This window comes from Mesoplodon bidens (genome assembly GCF_964165515.1).
Source record: "Mesoplodon bidens genome assembly, chromosome: 16".
In the NCBI taxonomy this organism is placed as follows: Eukaryota; Metazoa; Chordata; class Mammalia; order Artiodactyla; family Ziphiidae; genus Mesoplodon; species Mesoplodon bidens.
Genome location: NC_138173.1, coordinates 77855172 through 77877049, shown reverse-complemented (window position 1 = coordinate 77877049; position 21878 = coordinate 77855172). Strand labels below are relative to the sequence as shown.

Here is a 21878-nt window from a genome sequence, read left to right as displayed (position 1 = left end):
CTCACCACGGCTGGCCATAGCCGTCTCCAGGCAGTCCAGTGTCTGCTCGTCCTCACACAGGTCATAGGGCATGTTCCCATCCGTGTTAACGGCCAGGAGGTCAGCACCACTGCGGGAAAGGTGGACGGGGCGCTGTTCACAGGGCCCTTCTCCCCCAGCGGAAGCCCCCAGTACCCTCTCAGAGGCCTTCCACCTAGGGCTGCCTCAGCGGGGCCCAGGCCTCACCTGCTGCAGTGAGAGGCAGCCCCTTGGCCCTGGATGCTGTCCTGGGGCCAGGTGGGCTGTCCTGCAGTCTCCACCATGTCTGATTTTTCAGGATCCTGGCACCCCTCTGCCCCCGTGAATATGTACAGTAGGCCCACTTGCCACGAGGGGGTGCCAAGACTCTGGGGGCCCCAGGCAGCAGAAGGTGGTGGGGAGAGAGCCTGGGTGTCAGGAGAGCGCTGTGGGGAGCTGAAGGAGGGCCCGAAACACAAGGCTGGGTGCCCACTGTGGAGGGGCACGGAGTAGGGCTAGGGGCCACCTGTGCACACACCCCCTTGCTGCCCCGTGACGCTGCACACCCAGCCCGTCCCACTCCAAGGCATCTGTGTGCAAACGGGAGCCACTGCCATGCACCCACACACCCACCACTGTTGCCCAGACGGCTCCAAGGCCAGCCAGTGGGGGACTCCTGGACCCTAGGGAAGCTGACCACCCTCTCCATTCACCAAGGCAGGTGTTCAGGAGCCCAGCCCTGCTCTGCCCTCCTCGTTAACGGAGCCACCTGTGTCCAGGTATCCCCCCTTGCCAATTTCTCCCTCGTGGCTTTGACCAGAATGGCATTTCTCTGTGCAGACCCTGGGAAGGCCAGAAGACCAGAGCAGGAGGTCAAGGCCTGTCCTCAAGGAGTTCCCATGCTCTTCATGGTGTGAGCAGCCTGGCAGGCAGAGGACCACACTGCCCTGAGTATGTGCTAGTTCCCTTGGGGTGGCGGCATCCGTGGTCTCGGCCCAGGTCCCGCTCTGCATGCCAGGGTGCAGCAGGGTAAGCAAAGGTCAGTGGGAACACAAGAGGCCAGGGTCCAGGCACACTTTCCCACAGAGATGAGACGCCTGGGCGGTGTCTCCAGATGAACTACCCACCGCAAGGAAGGTCCTGCCTGCCCCGGGCCCAGCTGCGGCCCCTCCCCGACAGAGACGCCCACTCCAGCCACACCTGCTCCCAGCGGGCCCTACCGAGCAACGAGCAACTCCACCAGGTGCAAGTGGCCACAGGTGGCCGCGGCGTGCAAGGGTGTCCAGCACTCACTGTCACGGGCATTGACCTTGGCCCCAGCCTCCAGGAGCTGCTGCACCATCTCCCGGAAGTCATCGATGCAGCTCTGCAAAGCACGTGGCCTGAGTGCCCGAGCCGCAGGCCAGGGCCCCGTCCTCTCCTTGCACCCTCAGCGAGGCTGACCTGATGCAGGGCGGTCAGGCCGTCCTCATTGGCCAGGTCAGGGCTGACCCCACTCTCGAGGAACTGGCGGACTGCAGAGAGGAGAGGAGCGCTTTCAGGTCACAGAAGTCCCACCACAGGCCAGCGCCATCCTGCTCAGGTCCCTGCATCTGGGGTACCTGGGCTGACGGCTGTGCGTAGCCGGGAGAGCAGAGGACGGGGAGAAAGGCGGTGGTGCAGGTGGCAGGAGGGACACTAGAGCCCAGGCCTGGCCCTCCCTGGCTGCACCCTCCTCCCCGCAGCTCCCATGCACCGGCCTGAGGCACACCCTGCCCCTCCTTGCCCTCTGCACCCCAGCTTCTACGGCAGAGGCCTCCGCCCTGGAGGGAGGCAGAAAGCGCCCTCGGGAGCCTCCCGGGAGAGAAGAGGGGCTGTGAGCGTGTGGGCACAGGAGAGGGACAGGAGGCCTGCTCCGAGTTCAGACCTGTCACCTGGGGCGGTTCTGATGGGAAGAAGGAAGAAGTCACAGGCAGAGCCAGGGGCAGGCATCGAGGGGGCAGCCCGTACGGGGAGCCCCTGCTCCCCGTGCTCTAACCTGCCAGGTGGGCTCCACCATACCCCGGTATGGAGGCTCAGGACCCAGGCAAGCAGGTATCCCGAGCCAAGCCCAGCGCCCCGGCAAGAGGCGGCAAAGACTGGGCGGCTCCCAGCCCACCCGAGCCAAGCCCTGTGGGCCCCCCCAGGGCCCCCGCCCCCCCCCCAGGCCTCACCTTCACTGCAGGACCCTCCACAGGCTGGCCTGTGAGGGCTACCCTGGGGGCTCCCACCACTTGGGGTCTGTGGCTAAGGACGCTGGGCCTCACCCTTGGCGGACCTCTCGAGGCCTGCACCGGGGGACAGGGACAGGGACAGGGCTGCCTGCTGTGCGTGGCTGGCCCACACTCGCCTTCCTCCAGGTCATTCCGGGCAGCCGCCTCCAGAAGGGCAACGCTGGGGGGGAAGAGGACCCGCTTCTGTGGCCAGCCGCCAGCCACCTCCTTCTGTGACTGCTTCCGCTGGCCCCTCCTGCTATGGGCCTCCTTCTCAGCCTGGGCCCACATCTTCACCTGCTGGGCACGTCGCTTCTGGGCATGCTTCAGCCGCTCCTGTGTGCTCATCCTGCCCACCATGGGCATCTCTGCCAGCAGCTCCAGGTGCTCGGCCATGGCGGGGGCTGCCTGCCAGGGGGGCTGCTGGGGGCACCGGACGGGGAAGCACGGGGGCCAGGCTGGGCCTGAGAGGCGGGGCAGCTGGCTGGACTGGTGCCCTGGGGGGCATCCCCTCTCTAAGGCTCGGTGTCCTCTGCCCCTGGCAAGGCTGGGTCAGGAGGCCCCCCGCTGTGACCAGACTCGGGCAGCCATGAGGGGCCCGGGCCCCAGGCAGAAAGGGCAGCAAGGGAGGGTGCCTGCAGCCGGCCTCCCAGGGCCCTGGCACCTCGGCTGCACGATGGACAAGGCCTCCCTCCCTCGTGGGGTCAGGGTGCCCACCCTGTGGGAAGCAGTCCTGGACCCGGCCAGCCTCAGTTCAGGGTCTGAAGCTAATGACCCAGATGATGAAGTTGCAGCCCCCCGACACCTCGCCGAGGGGAAGGGGAGGCCAGGGCAAGGGGCAGAGGCCCCTGGGAGCCCTAAAAGCCCCTCTCACCTAACAGGCCTTAGGGGACCAGGTGGGGTCTAGGAGCAGCCATGGCGGGGGCCTTCCCTCCCCACGGCCCCAGCCTTCTGGGGTCGGTGCTAACGAGGAGGTGTGGCCACAGGGGGCCCGGGCGGGCGTGTGTCCAGAGTCCCAGGGTCCGGCTCCCAGCGCCTGGGGCTGAGGCTCTCTAAGCGGCCAGGGCACCGAGGGTACAGCGGGCCTGGCAACTGTGTCTTCTGGAAGGCCTCCCCTTCGGAGGAGCCGGCGGCCCAGCTGTACACGGCAGGTGCTCCCGCTGGCCTGAGAGGAGGAAGCAGGAAGCGCGTCAAGGCCAGACGTCGGGACGGGCTCCACCCGGAGCCCCGCCCTGTGTGAGGGCAAGCCCTGCCCGGAAGATCCTGGCAGAGGGGAGGGGGCTGGCTGTGCCCGCATCCTGGCCCCCACACTCGGTGTTTCCAGCAAGGGCTCTGAAGGCTGCGCGGCTGAGAGAGGGGAGCAGGGGCGGCACTGCCAGCTTGCGGTGGCCTTCCTGAGAGGTGGCCCCTCAAGGCCTCCGGCTCAGCCCTTGCCCCGCAGCACCCCTGACCTGTGCACCCTGGGCCGGGCTGGGCTGGCCAAGGTCACCTTCTCCTTGGGCTCTCCCGGACTCCCCGAGGGCTGTGCGGCCTACGGCCTTCCCGAGGGCGGGCCCTGCTGTCTGGGCCCTGGGCCGCCCTGCTGCTCGGCGCAGTTGCGGAGGGCGGAGGGCCTGGCCTGGCCTGGCCTGACCAGCACCCCAGCCCCTCACCGCCCGAGTCTGGGCCTCTTCCTCGCCAGGCTTTCTGTTTCTAGCTCAGGCCACTCGGTGCTTCCCTCTGCCATCCTGGGCGGCGGTCCAAGCCCTGGTCGTGTGAACACAGGTGCAGGTGGCCTGCCTGACAGACAGGGGGGCAGGCAGCTGGGCTGGGGCACAGCCCCACAGTCCCCACCATGGCCCTTCCTGCCCAGCACGCCCGGTGTGCTCACTAGGCATGGTCCCAGGACACTCCTCGGGAGGCCATGGCCATGCTCCACCTAGAAGGTACCCACCTGCAGCTCAGCCTGCCCACCGGGAGTCCCCATTCCCACTCGGCCAGACCTTGTGGCCATCTAGAGGCGGACCCAGCCTTCTTCTGGCCAGACTTGTACTCAGGGGTCTCAGTGAGTGCCCCCTTCTTTCTGGAAGGAAACTGTCCCGGGCCAGATCAAATGAGGTCAGGTCCCTCCTGCCCCGGGACCCTCAGTGTATTGGGAGCCTCGGTTTACAGCTCTGCCTTGCCCTGGACTTTGCTGGCACTCCAGCTGTCCGCTCTGTGAGCCAGGCCTCAGAGGCTTCCTGGGGACAGGAAAGGGGACCGGTGAGGCCCAGGAAGGAGCCCTCCAGGCAGCCAGCCCCCAGCTGGCCACCTCTGCCAACTGCTGGGGCCAGGCAGAGTGAGCTGCCTAGACCCCCTGCCTGGATCCCCCAAGTCCCGCCTCTGCCCCCGAGACACCACTTCTCCACCGAGACAGAGATAGGCCAGAGGCCTGCAGGCACTGTGCCAGCTCCCCCGCCCATCAGGCTGGAGGTGGATCCCAGACCATACCCAAGGTGTGGCGGAGCTTTCACTGGCTCTGTAAGACTCTCCCTCCCTGCTGGCCACTCACAGGTAGCTTCATGTTCCCCTGGAGGGAGCTGAGACCCCCTCCAGCCCGCACATGGGATCTTCACCTCTCTGGGGTAGGTCTCTGAAGAGCCTGCCCCAAGAGACCGCAGGAAGGAGGAGCAAGGCACTGGGCCCAGGGCCACCCTGACCCCGCCTCCAGCCATGGGAAGGGGAGGGGGACCCACAGAGGATGCCGCCCCCGCCCCCTCCACGAGGGAGGAAGTCCCCTGCAGGCCAAGGCTCCACGGCAGAGCGGGCTCACAGGGCCTCAGGGACCATCTTCTCCAAGTGGGCGCCAACATCAGAGCCACAGCCCGAGTTTGTTACGTGTGACAAGATTTAGGAGATGTCATCTACCCCATCATTTTATGGAAGAAAAGAGATTCTGATGCCCACGTCCTACAGAAGTTCCCCTAGAGGGGAATCCCCTGCTGGTCCAGTGGTTAGGGCTCCATGGTTCCACTGCACGGGTTCGATTCCCTGGTCGGGGAACTAAGACCCCTGCATGCGGGGGAGCAGGGTAAGGGACAGAAAACAACCTAAAACAGAATAACCACCAACTTTTCAAATTGAACAGATGTTGTGTTTTCTAGCTGTTGTTTTCTTATTTTGAAGGCCACCCATGAAAATACATCTGGGGCAGGATCTGAAGCCTCACCCAGGCCCACCCCTGCGCCCCAGGCAGCACGGGGCTCAGGATAGAGACCTGCTCCCTGTGGGCCCCCAACAGCCCGGGCACTGCACACTGGAGACTCTGGTCTCCTGCTGGGTTACAGCAGCTCAGCCGGGTCCTCAGCCCCCTACTCTGGGGGACCCACCTGCCTGAAGCCCCAGGTCCCCTCTGGGCCCCTTTAGCAGCACTCCTTGCTGGAAGCTGCCTGAGGACCTGGGGTGGGTCCTTGGGCCGCTGGACTGCCTCCTCTGAGAGAAAGTTGACCCCAGGGAGTCCCAGGACCCCGCTGCAGTGGGCGCCCATCCTGGAACAGTCTCCATGGGGGGCAGCACAGCGCCCAGCCCCCGGCCCCCCCAGGCTGAGTCTGAGATCTCCGCCTGTTCCCCCTCCTCAAGCCCCACTCTTCCCCCTCCTCCCAGCCACACAGTCCAGGAACAGTTGCCCCCAAGCTGCAAGACTCACCCCTCAGCTGAGCCACAAAGGCCAGGACAGCTCCGTGGAGTCTCAACAACTGACCACCACACCACACCCAGGCCAAGGGGGCCAAGCAGGGCGGCTGCCACCTCAGTCCACAAATCCTGCCCCAAGCCTCCCTGGAATGTCAAACAGAGATAATCTGGACGATTTTTCCACTTCTCAGCTCCATGCCTGGGGCGCTGTATGGGAGTGTGGGGCTGAGGTGGGAGGAGCCTTCTGGAAGGACAGTGGCCACTGCCCCTCATCCTCTGAGCCCACGCCACTGGACTATGTCCAGAGTCTATCGAGAGTACCTCTGGACACCCGGCTTATGGGCCCCAGCCCAGGCCCTCAGTGTGGACAGACACACGCCGGCCTGAGTGTCTCAGGGCCCCTCCCCGACCACTGTCCCAGCCCTGCACCGGCACGTCCCTGTCATTATCCCCATCTCCCACCTGGGGAACTGAGGCCTAAACCTGTGGGGCCCTGCTGACGGCGCCACCATCCTGCCTCTCGTGCTCACTTCCCAGCATCTGTGAGAATCAGGGACAGTGTAGCAAGAGCCCAGAGCCTCTGAGGGTCGGGAAGTGTCCCTTCACTCACCCAGGGACAGGGAGGCTGTGCCTCGCTCAGAGAGAGGAAAGGAGAGATGAACGGGCAGGGTGGAGGGGCCGGGGCGTGGGAGGAAGTGGGGTGCCCACCTCCCCTCAGGTTCTGGGGGCTTCGCCTCCCTGTCCTGCTTAAGGTGGGTTGGAGCCGGTTTTCCCTGTGGCTTTATCTACGACAGCAAAAGATGGGGAGTGACCAACTGCTTCCCACTCTGGGGAGAGCGCAGTGTGTGTCACCATCCTGCAGAGTCACACACACAGACGTGCCCGTTAGCAGGTGAGGGCATGTAAATGTCACGGGCACGTGGCTGGGGCTTGGCTGCCGAGACCCCAAGGCAGAGCTGACCCCGCCGCGTTGCAGGCGTCTGTGTGCTCGGGGACCACAGGCAGCTGGGCTTCATCCCTGGGCCGACCCCCTGGCCCATCCCCTCACCCTTCCGCCCCAGCCCGGCTCACCTGGGAAGCCTCCCATCCCCGCTGCATATTTGGCCGTCGCGGGCACAAGTTCACCAAGGGCACCGTTTGTCCCACAGAGGACCAGCCAGCTGGGGGCCCACCCGGTCCGTGCCCGGGGCCACGTGCTGGGACCTGGAGGGCAGCCTCGGGTGGGGACCTGCTCAGGGAGGGAACCCGACGCCCCAAGGGCAGGGTCTGGCCAGGCCGACCCCAGCCCTGCCCCACGGGCCTGGCCTGGGGGTGGCCTAGGGTCGGGGGACAAGGAAAACTGGCTGCCCTCAGAGGAGGCGCAGGACGTGCGCTGGTGAGGAGAAGGGCCACTGTGGCCCCGGGGTGGCCCCAGGGAGGGGCTGGGGGCACCGGCAGCAGGGCGGGGTGGGCCGAGGGGGCGTGAGCAGCAAGGACGGAGCCAAGCAGCGGGGCGGGCGGGCAGCGGGCTCCTCCTCGCTCTGGTGCGGGACCCATGGAGGGGCCAACCTGGGGGTGCGGCCAGGGCAGCGTTTCCACAGTGACAGCACGTGTGAGCAGAGCAGCTGTCCCCAGGGGCACTCACCTGCCTCCAGCAGGCCTGTTCTAGAACGTTCTAAAAGCTGATCCCACAGCACTACCATCAGGCCCCTCACTGCAGCAGCCTTTAAGTCCTACATGTCTATCAAAGGGTCATTAAGTAAGGCCCTGAGGGGTTTGCGAGGAAGCCTCCTAGCACCCTCACGAGAAGGTCACTAAGAAACTGTTTAGTAAAAAAAAAACAAACAAACAAACAGAGCTTCCCTGGTGGCGCAGTGGTTGAGAGTCCGCCTGCCGATGCAGGAGACACGGGGTTCGTGCCCCGGGCCGGGAAGATCCCACATGCCGTGGAGCGGCTGGGCCCGTGAGCCAGGGCCGCTGAGCCTGCGCGTCCGGAGCCTGTGCTCCGCCACGGGAGAGGCCACAACAGTGAGAGGCCCGTGTACCGCAAAAAAAAAAAAAAAAAAAAAAACTGTTTAGTGAAGGAAAAAAGGTGTAAAATCTGTACATGATAAGCAACCTTTGTGTGAACACACGTGTAAACCTGTATCAGAAACACAGGACTCCGAGAGAAGCAATGGGAAGGGCCTTGGGCGGGGGGCGGGGGCGGGGCAGGGGCGCAGGTGGGCGGCACCAGAGCTTTGGGCCACTCCTGTTGTTTGGCTTTTGAGCCATGTGGAGGTAAACCTCTTCCAAACGACACTTAGTGCTCTGTTCAGGGAGGGCAGGTGTGAGCACACCTGTCAGGTATCAGGTATCACGTGCGGCCTCGGGGGGCGGGGACTAACAGGACCAGCCCGGGCCAGGGTCAGCAGAGGAGCTGGCCTCGGCCTGGGCCGGGGGAGCCCAGAGGCTTCCAGACAAATGAGTGATGTGATCGGATCTGAGGCGGGGTGGACCTGGCAGGAGACCTGGCAGGAGAGACGATGGGACCCACACGCACCCCCGGCAGCGGTGGAAAGGACAGGAGCCACAGGAGAAGGGCAGGACAGGCTGCCAGATGCGAGGAAAGGGCCAGCAAGGGGCAGACGGAGGAAGGAGGGCCCTGAGAAGTGGGGCCGAGCAGTGTCCACGGTGAGCAGGGGCCAGGACGCCCAGGAGAGAGTGTATGGAAGTGAGTGGCCAGCAGAGGCGCAGACGGGAGAACTGAGCAGGGGCCTCAGGGGAGGCCTGCTCGAATGCGCGGACGCCACCCCTCTCCTCACACCAAAACCAATCCAGATGCATCACTGACACAGCCGTAGGAAAAATAAAACCACAGGAGTAACAGAAGGAAGAAGGCAAGACGTCTGTGTGATCCCAGCAAAGGGGAACGCCTTTCTAAGCTTGACACAAAACCCAGAAACCAAAAAGAAAACTGATAAATCCGACTGCACTAGATTTTTTAAATGTCTGCACTGTAAAAACAAAACAATTCAAAACGAAACCTATAAAAGCAAAAGACAAATGGTCAACTGAGTAAAAACATCTGCAATCAACAGGACAAAGTGGTCCCCACGTCAATCATGACGGCCGCACACAGGGACAGAGCATGGACCCCACTGGAAGCATCCAGATAGATACTCAACTCCCTGATGATCAACACGTGCAAACTGGAAGCAGGACGTGAGGGTGGACGGCAGCCGCGCTGGACCACAAAGGCTGAGAGCACCAGCCGTAAAGGACGCGCCTGAGTAACTACTCAAGTGTAGAAAGCCTCAGACCTGCTCGGCCAAGGGGCTGCCCTGCAGGCAGCCCGGCCTGGCACACAGGTGGTCTCCTCGAGGTGGCCCAGCAGCAGTCCCCGCAGCGGAGGTGCAGTGGGTTCACACGTGGTGGGGGCCCCACCTCCTGAGAGTCTCACACGACGTGTGCCGGAGGCAAGAGAGAGGCTTCGTGAGAGACGTGGAACAGAGGAGGGGTCTCCTGACCCTGCTCTCCGACCCCCAGTCCTGACACCCTCCCCCCGGGCCAGGCTCCAGCAGCCCCCCACGCCCTCAGCCCCGTCACTCAGCCTTTGCTCTCCCCCGGGGCCGCGGCCCCTCCACCCTGCTCTCTTCCCGCCAGCCTTCTCCGGGGCTGCTTTCTCTCTCCCCCCGCCTCGCCCCCAGGCCTGGAAGTGCCACGACCCCTCTTCCTGCTGCAGCCCGCAGCCCCTTCCCCCTCCTCCACCCACGAGTCCTGGCTGACTCGGCCATCGGCCATCGGCTGCACCCACCGCCCACCGCCCACCACCCACCCCAGCCCTTGCCGCATCACTGCATCAGGCCTGAATTCCTGGTGGTCTCCATATTCCCGTGGACCACCCTTCAACTCCCGGCCCCTTGGTGTTGACCTCTTCTTCCTGCCAGTGACCTCATCCTCTGCCTCAACGACACCCTGGACCCTGTCACCTCCAGTAACCCCCCAGCCCCGCCCCAGCATCTCGGTTCAACACCCGGTTCCCCGCCCATCACCCCTCCCAGCTCACTGCTGACACCAGCGCCCCAGAGCCCCAGGGTGATGTGTCCTCAAGCAGCAGCTTCAAGCCCCATCAGCACACGCTCCCTGGCCCTGCCACTTCACTGAGCTTGTCAGAAAGTCCCAGGCCTGGCCCAACACAACGGCCCCAACTCTGAATGTACCAGCAAAGCTGCTGACTGAAGACCCCACTCAGACACAACAGCACTAAAGCTTCAGGGAACCCTACAGCTTCCCTCTCCCCTTTTCTTCCTCATCCTCACGCTCAGCTACCGACACGTTTCCTGACAAGACAGAAGCCATCAGAAGAGGACATCCACCTCTGTGAAAAAGTCACCAGCCACTGAGCCCACCCACAGGGCCTTCCACCCCCCACCCCGGGATCCTCCAGGACAATCTTCCAGCATCAGCTCTCTCCTCTGGACCTTTCCCCTTGGCAGAGTGATGATCCCAACCTAATTAAAAAAAAAACAGCAAACCCTACTGGAGGAGGCAAGGATGTCTACTATCTCTAGCTCTATTCATATTGTACTAAAGGTTTTAGCCAGTGCAACTGGGCAAGAAAAAGAAATAAAATGAATAAGAATAGGAAGGGTAGGGGAACTCCCTGCCTGTCCAGTGGTTAAGACTCCACGATTTCAGAGGCCCGCATACCGCCAAAAAGAAAAAAAAAAAAAAAAAAAAAGACTCCACGATTTCACTGCTGAGGGACCAGGTTTGATCCCTGGTCAGGGAACTAAGATCCTACAAGCCACGTGGTGTGGCCAAAATACATACATACATACATACATACATACATACATATATATATATATATATATATATATATATATATATATATATATGTGTGTGTATATACACACACACACATACACACACGTATAAAAGAACAAGAAGGGTAGGAAAAAACTCAGTATTTGTGAATGACATATTGTGTATGATGAAAACCTGAAAGGTCCTAGAAAACTATTAGAATCTGAGAACACAGCAACAGTGATAGATACAAGTCGGTTTTTTAAAAAATATTTATTTATTTTGGCTGCACCGGGTTTTAGTTGTGGCATGCGGGATCTTCGTTGTGGCATGCAGACTCTTAGTTGTGGCTTGCATGCGGGATCTAGTTCCCCAACCAGGGATCGAACCCGGGCCCCCTGCATTGGGAGCACAGAGTCTTACCCACTGGACCGCCAGAGAAGTCCCGTTGATAGATACAAGGTTAATGTACAAAAATCTATTATATCTATAAATGTCAGCAACAGTTAGAAGATGAAAAATTGTAATGATAGTATTTATAATACTAAGTGTCCAAAAGCATCAATGTCTAGGAATAAATCTAATAAAAGATGTGCAAGGTCCCCACACAGAAAATCACTGAACCTTGTTGAAACACGAGAGAAGGACCAAAAGGGACACACCACGCTTAGGGGTCAAAAGACTCTGAACTCTAAAAATGCCATTTCTCCCCAAATTCATCTAAGATTCAATGCAATCCCAATCAAAATCCCACTGGTTCTATCTGAAATTCACAAACTGATTCTCCATTTAATAGGAAATGCCAAAGGGCAAGAATTGTCAGTACAATCCTAAAAAGGGACAAATCTGAAGTGCTTAGGGATAGAGAAATAGACTGACAGAACAGAATGGAGTCCAGAAACAGTTACGCACAGACATTCAATTTATGACACTGCAGAGCAGCAGAAAAAGAGACTTTTCAATAAATGGTGCTGGGACAGTTGAACAGCCACATGTAAAAGCTCACCTTGACCCCACCCCCGGGTGAGTCGTGCACCTACCCATGAAAGGGGAGGCAGCACAGCATCTATGAAGACTGGACACCAAAAGCACAGCCTATAAATGACAAATTAGATAGACGTCATCAAAAGTTAGACGTTTTGTCCTGCTAAAGACCCTGTGAAGAGGGTGAGAAGACATGCTATTGACTGGAGAACATATTTGCAAACCACAAACAGAACAAAGGACTTTTTCAAAACTCAGCAGTGAGAAAACAGACACTCCAATTAGAAAAGAGGCAAAATGTGAACAGGCATTTCACTAAAGAGGATACGGATGGCAGAAACGCCCACGAGAAGATGCTCAACAGCACTGGCCATTGGGAAAATGCAAATGGAAATCACAGTGGCCGTCAGAACGGCGAGGGCGGGACAAGGAGGGGTCTCGCCCAGCGCTGGTAGGGATGGGAGGCGCAGGCCACTCGGAAAACAGTCTGCTGTTTCTTAAAATTAAACATGCGCTTACCGTATGACCCTGCAGCTGCACTCTTGGGCATTTATCTCAGAGAACGAACACTTACGTTCACACAAAGACCTGTACGTGAATTTCGAGCAATTTTATGCATAAACTGGAAACGACCCAGATGGCCTTCACCGGCTGAATGGTTAACCACACTCTGTCCACCCACCCCACAGAACACCCCCCAGCGATGAAAAGAGCCCACGGTGGACGCGCGCGGCCGGGGGGAATACAGACGGTGCTCTGCCCTTCCCCCACAGTTACATCCTGCGTGGCCCCGTGACCCAGCATTCTCGATGGGGGGGAGGTGAGGAAGGAGGTGGCCAGGGCCACATAGGGCAGCCGAGGGTCCTCGACTGTGGTGGTCACACCGTTCGACACAAGTGATCAGATCACACCCCTGTGTGCGCACACCCTTGGCTGTAGGTAAAACTGGTGAAATCTGAAAGGGTCAATGGAGTGTGTCCACGCCTGTGTCCCAGACCAGACTCTGCACCACAGCCATGTGCCCTTGGGGACAGGGGAAGGGTTCGGGGCTTCCCGAACCCTTTCTCCTTAAACTGAAATTTTAAAAGTGAGAAGGGACTTCCCTGGCGGTCCAGTGGTTAAGACTCCACGCTTCCACTGAAGGGGACACGGGTTCAGGGAACTAAGGTCCCCTCAGAGCAGCCAAAAGATAAAAAATAAAAAAAATAAAAAGAGTGGAAAATCAAGCCACAGAGTAGGAAATACATAACAACAACTGATATAAAAAGAACCACTAAATGGGACTTCCCTGGCGGTCCAGCGGGTAAGACTCCGTGCTCCCAAGGCAGGGGGCCGGGGTTCGATCCCTGGTCGGGGAACGAGATCCCACGTGCCGCAACGAAGATCCCGTGTGCCACAACTAAGACCCAGCACAGCCAAAATAAATAAATAAACACACACACACACACACACACACACAACTCACTAAGAAACCTCCACCAAATTGGAAAATGGGCCGAAGACTTCAGGAGTCCCTTCACATCAATACACACAATGAGGGTCCCCAGGTCAACAGTCATCAGGGAAATGCACATGTGACCCAAAACACCGGCACCTGCCCGCCTACCCGTGAGGAGACCGAGCATTAGGGAAGGTGCAGGGTGACCGTGACTGTCCCTGCTCACGGGGGTGCCCGTGGACCACACACCTTCCACCAGCCGCCCACTCCAGGTGCTGTCCCCAACAGAAACGTGTCCAGGCCCCACACTGGGCCTATATGGGGGACAGCTACAGAGGATATTCCCAGGACAGCTGGCCAACTGGGACCTGGGCTGGGGACTCGAGTGCCACATCCACATCGATCCCCTGAGGCTTCAGGCTGTTCTTGATCACAAAAGCAGAAGTGTGGACTCAAGAATTAAGGGCACTAACAGCCTCCCCAGCACCTGGCAGCAGACTGGGGAGGGTCAGCGTCGCACAGCCCGCACTCAGCACGTGTCAGGACGCGCTCTGAGACCAGCCCTCGGCCCCTCGGCCGCGCTCCCACCCAGCCAGACACGCTCACAGGTCCTTCCAGACGCACGCCTCTCAAAGCCAATGCAGGGCTGGTGTTACGGGTCCCCGGCCCTGAGGGGCCCCTCCTCCAGGCCCCAGTCTCTCACCGTGCCCCAGCCTGAGCCTCCTGATGTCCCACAGGTCTGGGGAACCCGCCATGGGCAGCCCCTCCTGTGGCCCCGGCCCCCAGCAGCCCCCACAGCGCTCAGCCTCAGGGCTCCCAAGGACCCCTAGGAAGTGCCGCTGCACTGCGAGCGCCCTCAGCACCGGTCACGTCCGTCGTGGCGCGGCAACCCTGACACCACAACTGTCACCGAGGCAGACCTGGGCTGCAGGAGGCCAGCGTCTCCCGCTCCCCCCACCCACCAGCAGCATTCACGGCCCTGCTCCTCCGAGGCTGGCATTCGAGGAAAGGGCGGCGGGTGACCCACACAGCTACCAGGTGCCCACCTCACGGGCAGGAAGCAGCATCCAGGCCAAGTGAAGGGTGGTGCAAAGGCCCAGAGGAAGACACCTGGCGGATGTGAGAACTGGGGAGCAGGTAAGGGCAGGAGTGAGGAGACCCATGGCATGGCTGGACCCTCACCTCAAGGAGGGGCAGCGACAGCACCAGAGGTGAGGCCGGGGTGCCGTCCTGGGACCCCTCCCTCCAGCCCACTCCTGCCCCCAGCCCCCACTGGGTCTTCGTCTTTCGCAGGGCCTCTACCTGCCGCCCTGCTCCTAGTCAGGGGTCCAGCCCCTCTCCGCACTGCAGCCCCAGGGCGTTGAAATCGCAAGACTCAACCCAGTCGCCCCCGTGCGTGAAACGGTCCTAAGGCCCTACTGGCCCCATGTAAGGTCCATGCTTCTTACACAGCCCATGACATCCTGGGCCCGGGGCCTGCGTAGGATCCCAGCCAAGACTCAGCAGCCCTGCCCCTCGCCCCACTGTCCAGCCAGGCTAGACCTCGTGTCTGTCCTGCCCGCCCTGCCCCTCAGGTCTGGAGGAACAGGGGTCCCTGTGCCCAGGATGGGCTCCTACACAGGCTTCCCCAGGGTATTGGGGTGCCCTGTTAAAAACTTTTTATTGTGAAGTGTGATACTGTGAAAATCAATAAACAGAAACCTCATTTAAACTGGAGTCAGAAGGGCTTCCCTGGTGGCGCAGTGGTTGAGAGTCCGCCTGCCGATGCAGGGGACGCAGGTTCGTGCCCCGGTCCGGGAAGATCCCACATGCCGCGGAGCGGCTGGGCCCGTGAGCCATGGCCGCTGAGCCTGCGCGTCCGGAGCCTGTGCTCCGCAATGGGAGAGGCCACAGCAGTGAGAGGCCCGCGTATCGCAAAAAAAAAAAAAAAAAAAAAAACTGGAGTCAGGGGAATTCCCTGGCGGTCCAGGGCTTAGGACTCCACACTTCCACTGCAGGGGTCCTGGGCTCGATCCGTGGTCAGGGAACTAAGATCCCGCTAGCCACAGCCAAAAAATAAATAAATAAAAATTAAAAATAAATAAAATAAAACGGAGTCAGGAGGCCAGAAGGGGGAGCTCTCACATCCTGTCACTCCACCTCAGTTGCAGACCCAGCAGGAGGAAGATTTTCTCCCCGCCGGACAACAGCTCAGCCAATGAAAAACCACTAAACTTCAAACTCTCAGTTTCCTCCAATGGACTCTGTTTAGAACAGCCCCTCCCAACTCCCCTTCTCCTCTATAAAACAGTTTCTTCTCTTTGTTCTCCAGACTTGCCTGTGGTTCCCCATGGATTGCAGGTTCTGAATTGCAATTCTTTGCTCCTCTAAAATAAACCCATTTTCCTGATAAAATAACTGGCTGTTTTAAGTCAACAATACAAGTACAGAAAGTGCAAAAAAACCAACGCACATAAAATGGAAACACAAAACCACGTGAGCTCCACCCCACCAGGGTGCCAAGCAGCTCCCTGGAGCCTTCCTTCCCCTCCTCCTCGCAGTGGTCGCCACCTGGCTTTCCTTCACACCTGCACACCCCCATACACCTTCCGAACAGCAGAGTGCAGTGCTGGCAGGCAGAACTTCCAGGTGGAGCTGGGCCTCGTGCTCTGTGCCACCTCACTCCCATCATGTGTGTGGGATCCACCCATTCTGAGGGATGTGGCCTGCGCTTTCTGCCTTTGGCTGAGTAACAGTCCACTACATGCCTGTTTACACAGCTCGGGGCACACTTCTGAGGGCCCAGGGCAGCTTGGGTGTGGGCCTGTGACTGACACTGCCGTGAACACCCTGTTCACAGACACTGGTGCACAGCAGCCAACTGCAGGCTAGATGACATGAATCAATGGATGCTACAACTAATTTTCAAAGTGGTACCAGTTTACAGTCCCAACAGCAATGGAGAAACATTCCAGTTGGTTTATACAAAACATACTCGTTTTGTCACTCTGGTGCGTGGGGCGTGGTATCTCCCTGCAGTCAATTTGCAGTTCTCTGAGAATTAATCAGATGAGATATCTTTCTAAAGACTAGTCTCCTATATTATCTTCTAAAAGTAGCATAGGGGCTTCCCTGGTGGCGCAGTGGTTGAGAGTCCACCTGCCGATGCAGGGGACACGGGTTCGTGCCCCGGTCCGGGAGGATCCCACGTGCCGCGGAGCAGCTGGGCCCGTGGGCCCGTGGGCCATGGCCGCTGGGCCTGTGCGTCCGGAGCCTGTGCTCTGCAGCGGGAGAGGACATAGCGGTGAGAGGCCCAGGTACCGCAAAAAAAATAAAAAAATAAAAAATAAATAAAAGTAGCAATAGTTTCCATCACATTTAGGTCCATAGTCCACCTGGAGCTAGTGTTTGTGTGTAAATTAGGGAATCTATAGTGGTTTAAAAATATGCCCACAAATTATCTGACACTCTTCCCTTGAAAAGGTGGAGCCTAATTCCCCTCCCCTTAAATGCGGGTTGCACTTAGTCACTTGCTTATAATGAATACAGAGTGTGGCAGACAGGACAGTGTGACACCCAAGATTAGGTTGTGAAAGGCACTGTGACTTCATCCCTGCTCTCCCTTTTAGGTCATTCACTCTGGGGGAAGCCAGCCGCCTCCCACTGGGACCAGCAAGGGAGCCAGCTTGGAAGCAGACTCCCCGCCCCAGTTGAGTCTTCAGAAAATGTGTGAGATCCTGAGCCAGAATCATCCAGCTGAGCTGCTCCTGGACTCCTGACCCGCAGAGATTGAGATAATAAATGCTGGGTTTCTGTTTGGTTTTTTAAAAAACATTTATTTATTTGGCTGTGCCAGGTCTTCGTTGCGGCATGAAGGATCTTTGTTGCTGTATGCGGGATCTTTTTTTTTGGTTGCGGCATGCAAACTCTTCATTGTGACACGTGGGATCTAGTTCCCTGACCAGAGATTGAACCTGGGCCCCCTGCATTGGGAGCACAGGGTCTTAGCCACTGGACCACCAGGGAAGTCCCAATAAATGTTGTTTCAAGCCGCTATATTTGGAGGCAATTTGTTACACATCAATAATAACTAGTACAGGCTCCAATTGTATTTTTCTTCCACATTTATATCCAATTGTCCCAGCACCATTTATTTAAAAGCTGCTTCTTGGGATTTCCCTAGTGGTGCAGGGTTAAGAATCCGCCTGCCAATGCAGGGGACGTGGGTTCGATCCCTGGTCCGGGAAGATCCCACATGCTGTGGAGCAACTAAGCCCATGCGCCACAACTACTGAGCCTGTGCTCTAGAGCCCACGAGCCACAACTACTGAGCCCACACACCACAACTACTGAAGCCCGCGCACCTAGAGCCCGTGCTCCTCAACAAGAGAAGCCACTGCAATGAGAAGCCTGCGCACCACAACGAAGAGTAGCCCCCATTCAGCGCAACTACAGAAAGCCCATGTGCAGCATCGAAGACCCAACTCAACCAAAAATAACCAAAAATAAAATAAATAAATAAATATTTTTAAAAAGGTGCTTCTCTCCACACTGTTCCGCAGCACCACCCTGGTCATAAATTAAGTTCCCATACATATGTGAACCTGTCCGAGCCTCTTGACTCTGTTCCACCCGTCCTAAGCCTGTGCTACAGTGTCCTCCCCACTGTAGCTTTATAACGAGTCTCCTCTCTGGCTTCCTTACTCCTACTCATCTTCTGGCCTCAGTTGCCTTCCTGACCCCTCCCATGAGATCTGTGTCCTTTTTCAGTGATCTCAATACTCCTCAAACTTCCCTCAGCAGGAGAACCATAGGAAATTGAAGCTATTTCAAAGCTGTGACCTACAAAAATGAAATTTCATTTGGCTCCGTTACAACTGCCCAGCTGACAATCCTGTGAGGAAGGAGGACCCCAAGACGCTGGCACATTTGTGCACACGGTGCTTGCAGGCCCCTAGGCCCCTGGGCCAGAGCAGGCACTGGAGATCCGTCTGGACCACGTGAGTGAGGGGCTGCCAGCAAGGTGTGGCCGCAGTGTTGTGGGGGCTGGAGAACCTGGGGGGGCCCCTCCCCAGAAGCCAGGGGCACTGCAAAGCTCCCTCGTCCATGTCCTTTCCCTTTGCCACCCAGCTCCGAGAGAAATCTAAGAAACTAACTCGCAGCAAGGTGTCAGAAGTCTAGATGGCCAAATGAAAGAAGCTGGGCAGCTGGAGGCATCTGCATTTGAAAAGAGACTCAAGAGAACTGAGGATAAAGGCCACCCTGGTGGTCCAGTGGTTAGGACTCTGCTCTCACTGCCGAGGTCCGGGGTTCAATCCCTGGTCAGGGAACTAAGTCCCACAAGCCACGCAGTGCAGCCAAAAAAAAAAGCCAACCCACGCTCAGCTAGGAGGAGAAAGGACGGGCTTCCAGAGGCCTGAGCACCACACCTTGCCAAAGGCCAGGCCACAGGCTTGATCCCGGCTGCCGCAGTGCTGCACGCAGCCTCTTTGGCTTCATGACTCTGATGGGCCATGACCTCACCGTGTAGACTTGGAAATTAAGGTCTGTCAAGCACAGCGGTGTTAAAACCAAAATAACAAAAGTGGGCTCTGGAGGGGACAGCATTGTGACCCTGGGTCTGCTCTGATTTGAACCTCAGTCACCCACACACACATCACACACAATGATGCTGGGCCTGGGGCTAGGCAGGATGCTGCCAGAAGCACAGGGCTGGAGAGTTATGGGGGGAAGGGGCACTGAGGCCACAAAGCTTGAGAAGAAGACATGTGTGGGGTCTAGATGACCACACTGAGACCTCCACAAACCTAGGAGGAGAACTAGAGGGGCATCCAGAAGAGAGTTCATGATCAGTTGATGCATTCCTGAGGTCACAGGGAAGAACGGTAGCAGCCCCAGAGCAGAGAGAGGGGCGCTGCATGGGGGAGGTGTCCGGGAATGACCTCAGGCCGGAAGCACACCAGGAGACTGGTAACACATAACACAGCCGAATCCTGCGCACTTGAAGCCAGGTGAAAACACTCTAGGAGTGCAGGACTTGGGACAACAGGCCCATAGATGAGGAGACATAGTTTGTGCACAATGCCTGGCCCTGAAGACAGAAAGACTGACATCGTCTCCAACTTCTGCACCACAGGACAGTGAACTAGGGTACAGAATAGAATGTGACCCTACCGACCATGCAGTGTGAAAGCAAAGGCATATTCCACTTCTGGGTATATAAGCAAAAGAACTGAAATCTGGGACTCAGCTATGGGCACACCAAAGTTCACAGCAGCATTATTCACAATAGCTGAAAAGCAGAAACAACTCGAATGCCCATCGACAGATGAAGAAATAAACAAAATGTGGTATATACATACAATGGAATATTCAGCCATGCAAAGGAATGAAATTCTGATACATGTTACAAATGTATCAGACAAAAGGACCTATATTGTATGATTTCCCTTTATATAATAGGTAAATTCAGAGATAGAAAGCAGAATGGTGGTTGCCTGGGGCTGGGGGGAGGGGGAGTAAGGAAGTACTGTTTAATGGACAGAGTTTCTGCTTCAGGTAATTAAAAAGTTCTGGAAATTGAGAGGGATGAGAGTTGCGCAACACTGTAAATGTATCTAACCCTAAAAAAAAATTAAGCAGACAGACCATATGCTGGAACTTAATATAAGATTCAATATGTTTACAAGGAATGAAAGCATACAGAGAAAGTTCACCAACCACATTAGAATTAAACTGGAACTCAATAACAAAAAGATACCTGGAAAAATTCCCAAATATTTGGAAACTTTAAAGCATACTTCTAAATAACCTACAGGCTAAGGAAGGAATCAAGATGGAAAGTAGAACATATTTTGAACTGAATGAAAATGAAAACATATCAAATATGTGAGATGCACTTAAAGCAGGTTTTAGAAGGAAATTTCTACCTTTGAATGCTTAAATGACAAGAAAGGTTATTTCTTTCAATGACCAAAGCTTCCAACTTAATGACCAAAGCTTCCAACCTAATCAATGAACAAAGCTTCCAACTTAATAAGAAGCTAGAAAAAGAGGAGAAAATTCAGCCCAAAGTAAGTGAAAAGAAATATTAATAAGAATAAAAACTAATGAAATATAAAATAGACAAAAAGAGAAAAATATTGAAACTAAAAGTTGTTCCTTTGAAAATGTTGATAAAATCAATAAAACTCTCAGTGAACTGATCAAGAAGACAAAAATTACCAATAGCATGAAAGAAAAAGGGGATATCACTACAGATTCTACAGACAACTAAAAGGATAAAAACGAGAATGTTCTGAACAATTTATGATAATAAACTTAACAACTTAAGTCAGGGGTCGACAAACTACAGCCTATGGACCGAATCGGCCTACCATCTGTTTTTGTAAATAAAGTTTTAGTAGAATACAACCATGCTCATTTGTTCATGTATTGTCTATGGTTGTTTCATGGTACAGTAAGAGATGAGTAACCACAACAGAGACCATATGGCCTGAAAAGCCTAAAACATTTACTATTTGGCCCTTTATAGAGAAAAATTGCCATGCTTGACTTAGATAAATGGGCAAATTACCGGAATGAAACAAATTATCAAAATGGGCTCAAGAAGAAATAGAAAATCTGAACAGCCCTATATCTATTAAAGGAATTAAATTTCCAATTAAAAATTTTCCCACAGGGCTTCCCTGGTGGCGCAGTGGTTGAGAGTCCGCCTGCCGATGCAGGGGACACGGGTTTGTGCCCCGGTCCGGGAAGATCCCACATGCTGCAGAGCAGCTGGGCCCGTGAGCTATGGCCACTGAGCCTGCGCGTCCGGAGCCTGTGCTCCGCAACGGGAGAGGCCACAACAGTGAGAGGCCCGTGTACCGCAAAAAAAAAAAAAAAAAATACAGAGACCTACATAAATAGATCTGTAGCTTCAATACAACCCCAATCAAAATGCCAGTAAGCCCTTTTGTAGAAATTCTCAAATTTATATAGGACTACGTAATATCTTGAAGAGCCAAAATGATTTGAAAAAGAAAAATCAAGTTGGAAAATTAACACTACTTGATCTCAAGGCTTATTATAAAGCTACAATAATCAAATATGTGGGATATTAGCAATAAGATCAATGAATATACTAGAGAATCCAGAAATACACCCAAACATATACTGTCAGTTGAATTTCAACAAGGGTGTTAAGGTAATACAATGGGGAGAGGATGGTCTTCAAAACTGGTGTTGGAATGACTGGATATCCACGGAAAACAATGATCCTTGACCTCTTGACCATAAGAGAAAGCATAAACCATGAAGGGAAAAAAATGACAAACTGAACTTCATCAAAATTAAAAGTATCTGCTGTTGAAGACCCTGGTAACAAAATTAAAAGTCAGGACTTCCCTGGTGGTCCAGTGGCTAGGACTCCATGCTCCTAATGCAGGGGGCGTGGGTTCGATCCCTGGTCAGGGAATTAAATCCCACATGCAGCAACTAAGAGTTCGTGTGCCGCAACTAAGACCAGCATAGCCAAATTAAAGAAAGAGAGAGAGAGAGAGAGAGAAAGGGAGAAGGAAAGAAATAAGGAAAGAAAGAAAATGAAAAGTCAAGCCACAGACTGAGAACATTTTTGCAATACATGTATCTGGCAAAGGACTTGCATCCTAAATATACGAGGAATTCTTAAAGCTTGATGAGACAAACAACCCGTTTTTTATGGGTAAAAGATTTAGACACATCACAAAAGAAGATATACAAATAGTCAATAAAATAAGGACATGAAAAGATGTGCAACACCAGTCATCATTAAGGAAACGCCAGATAAAGGCAGGACGAGCTACCAA

General features: G+C 56.0%; 1 protein-coding gene across 6 annotated transcripts in view; it reads right to left on the bottom strand.

The window, feature by feature from the left end:
* The window catches only part of PPP1R16A (protein phosphatase 1 regulatory subunit 16A), a 28748-nt gene that overhangs the window by 1981 nt on the left and 4889 nt on the right, over positions 1-21878 (bottom strand). For 4 of the 6 annotated variants that reach the window (XM_081258771.1, XM_081258775.1, XM_081258773.1 and 1 more), the window contains 4 exons: positions 2366-3393; positions 1441-1511; positions 1218-1363; positions 6-109 (listed from right to left, as the gene is read on the bottom strand). In XM_081258771.1, the coding sequence (XP_081114897.1) occupies positions 6-109; positions 1218-1363; positions 1441-1511; positions 2366-2624 (580 nt within the window). In that variant the 5' untranslated portion in view covers positions 2625-3393. Of the gene's footprint in view, positions 1-5; positions 110-1217; positions 1364-1440; positions 1512-2365; positions 3394-5892; positions 6024-6950; positions 8259-21878 lie in introns of those variants that run through there. The other 2 variants (XM_081258774.1, XM_081258776.1) reach the window with 2 other exon arrangements.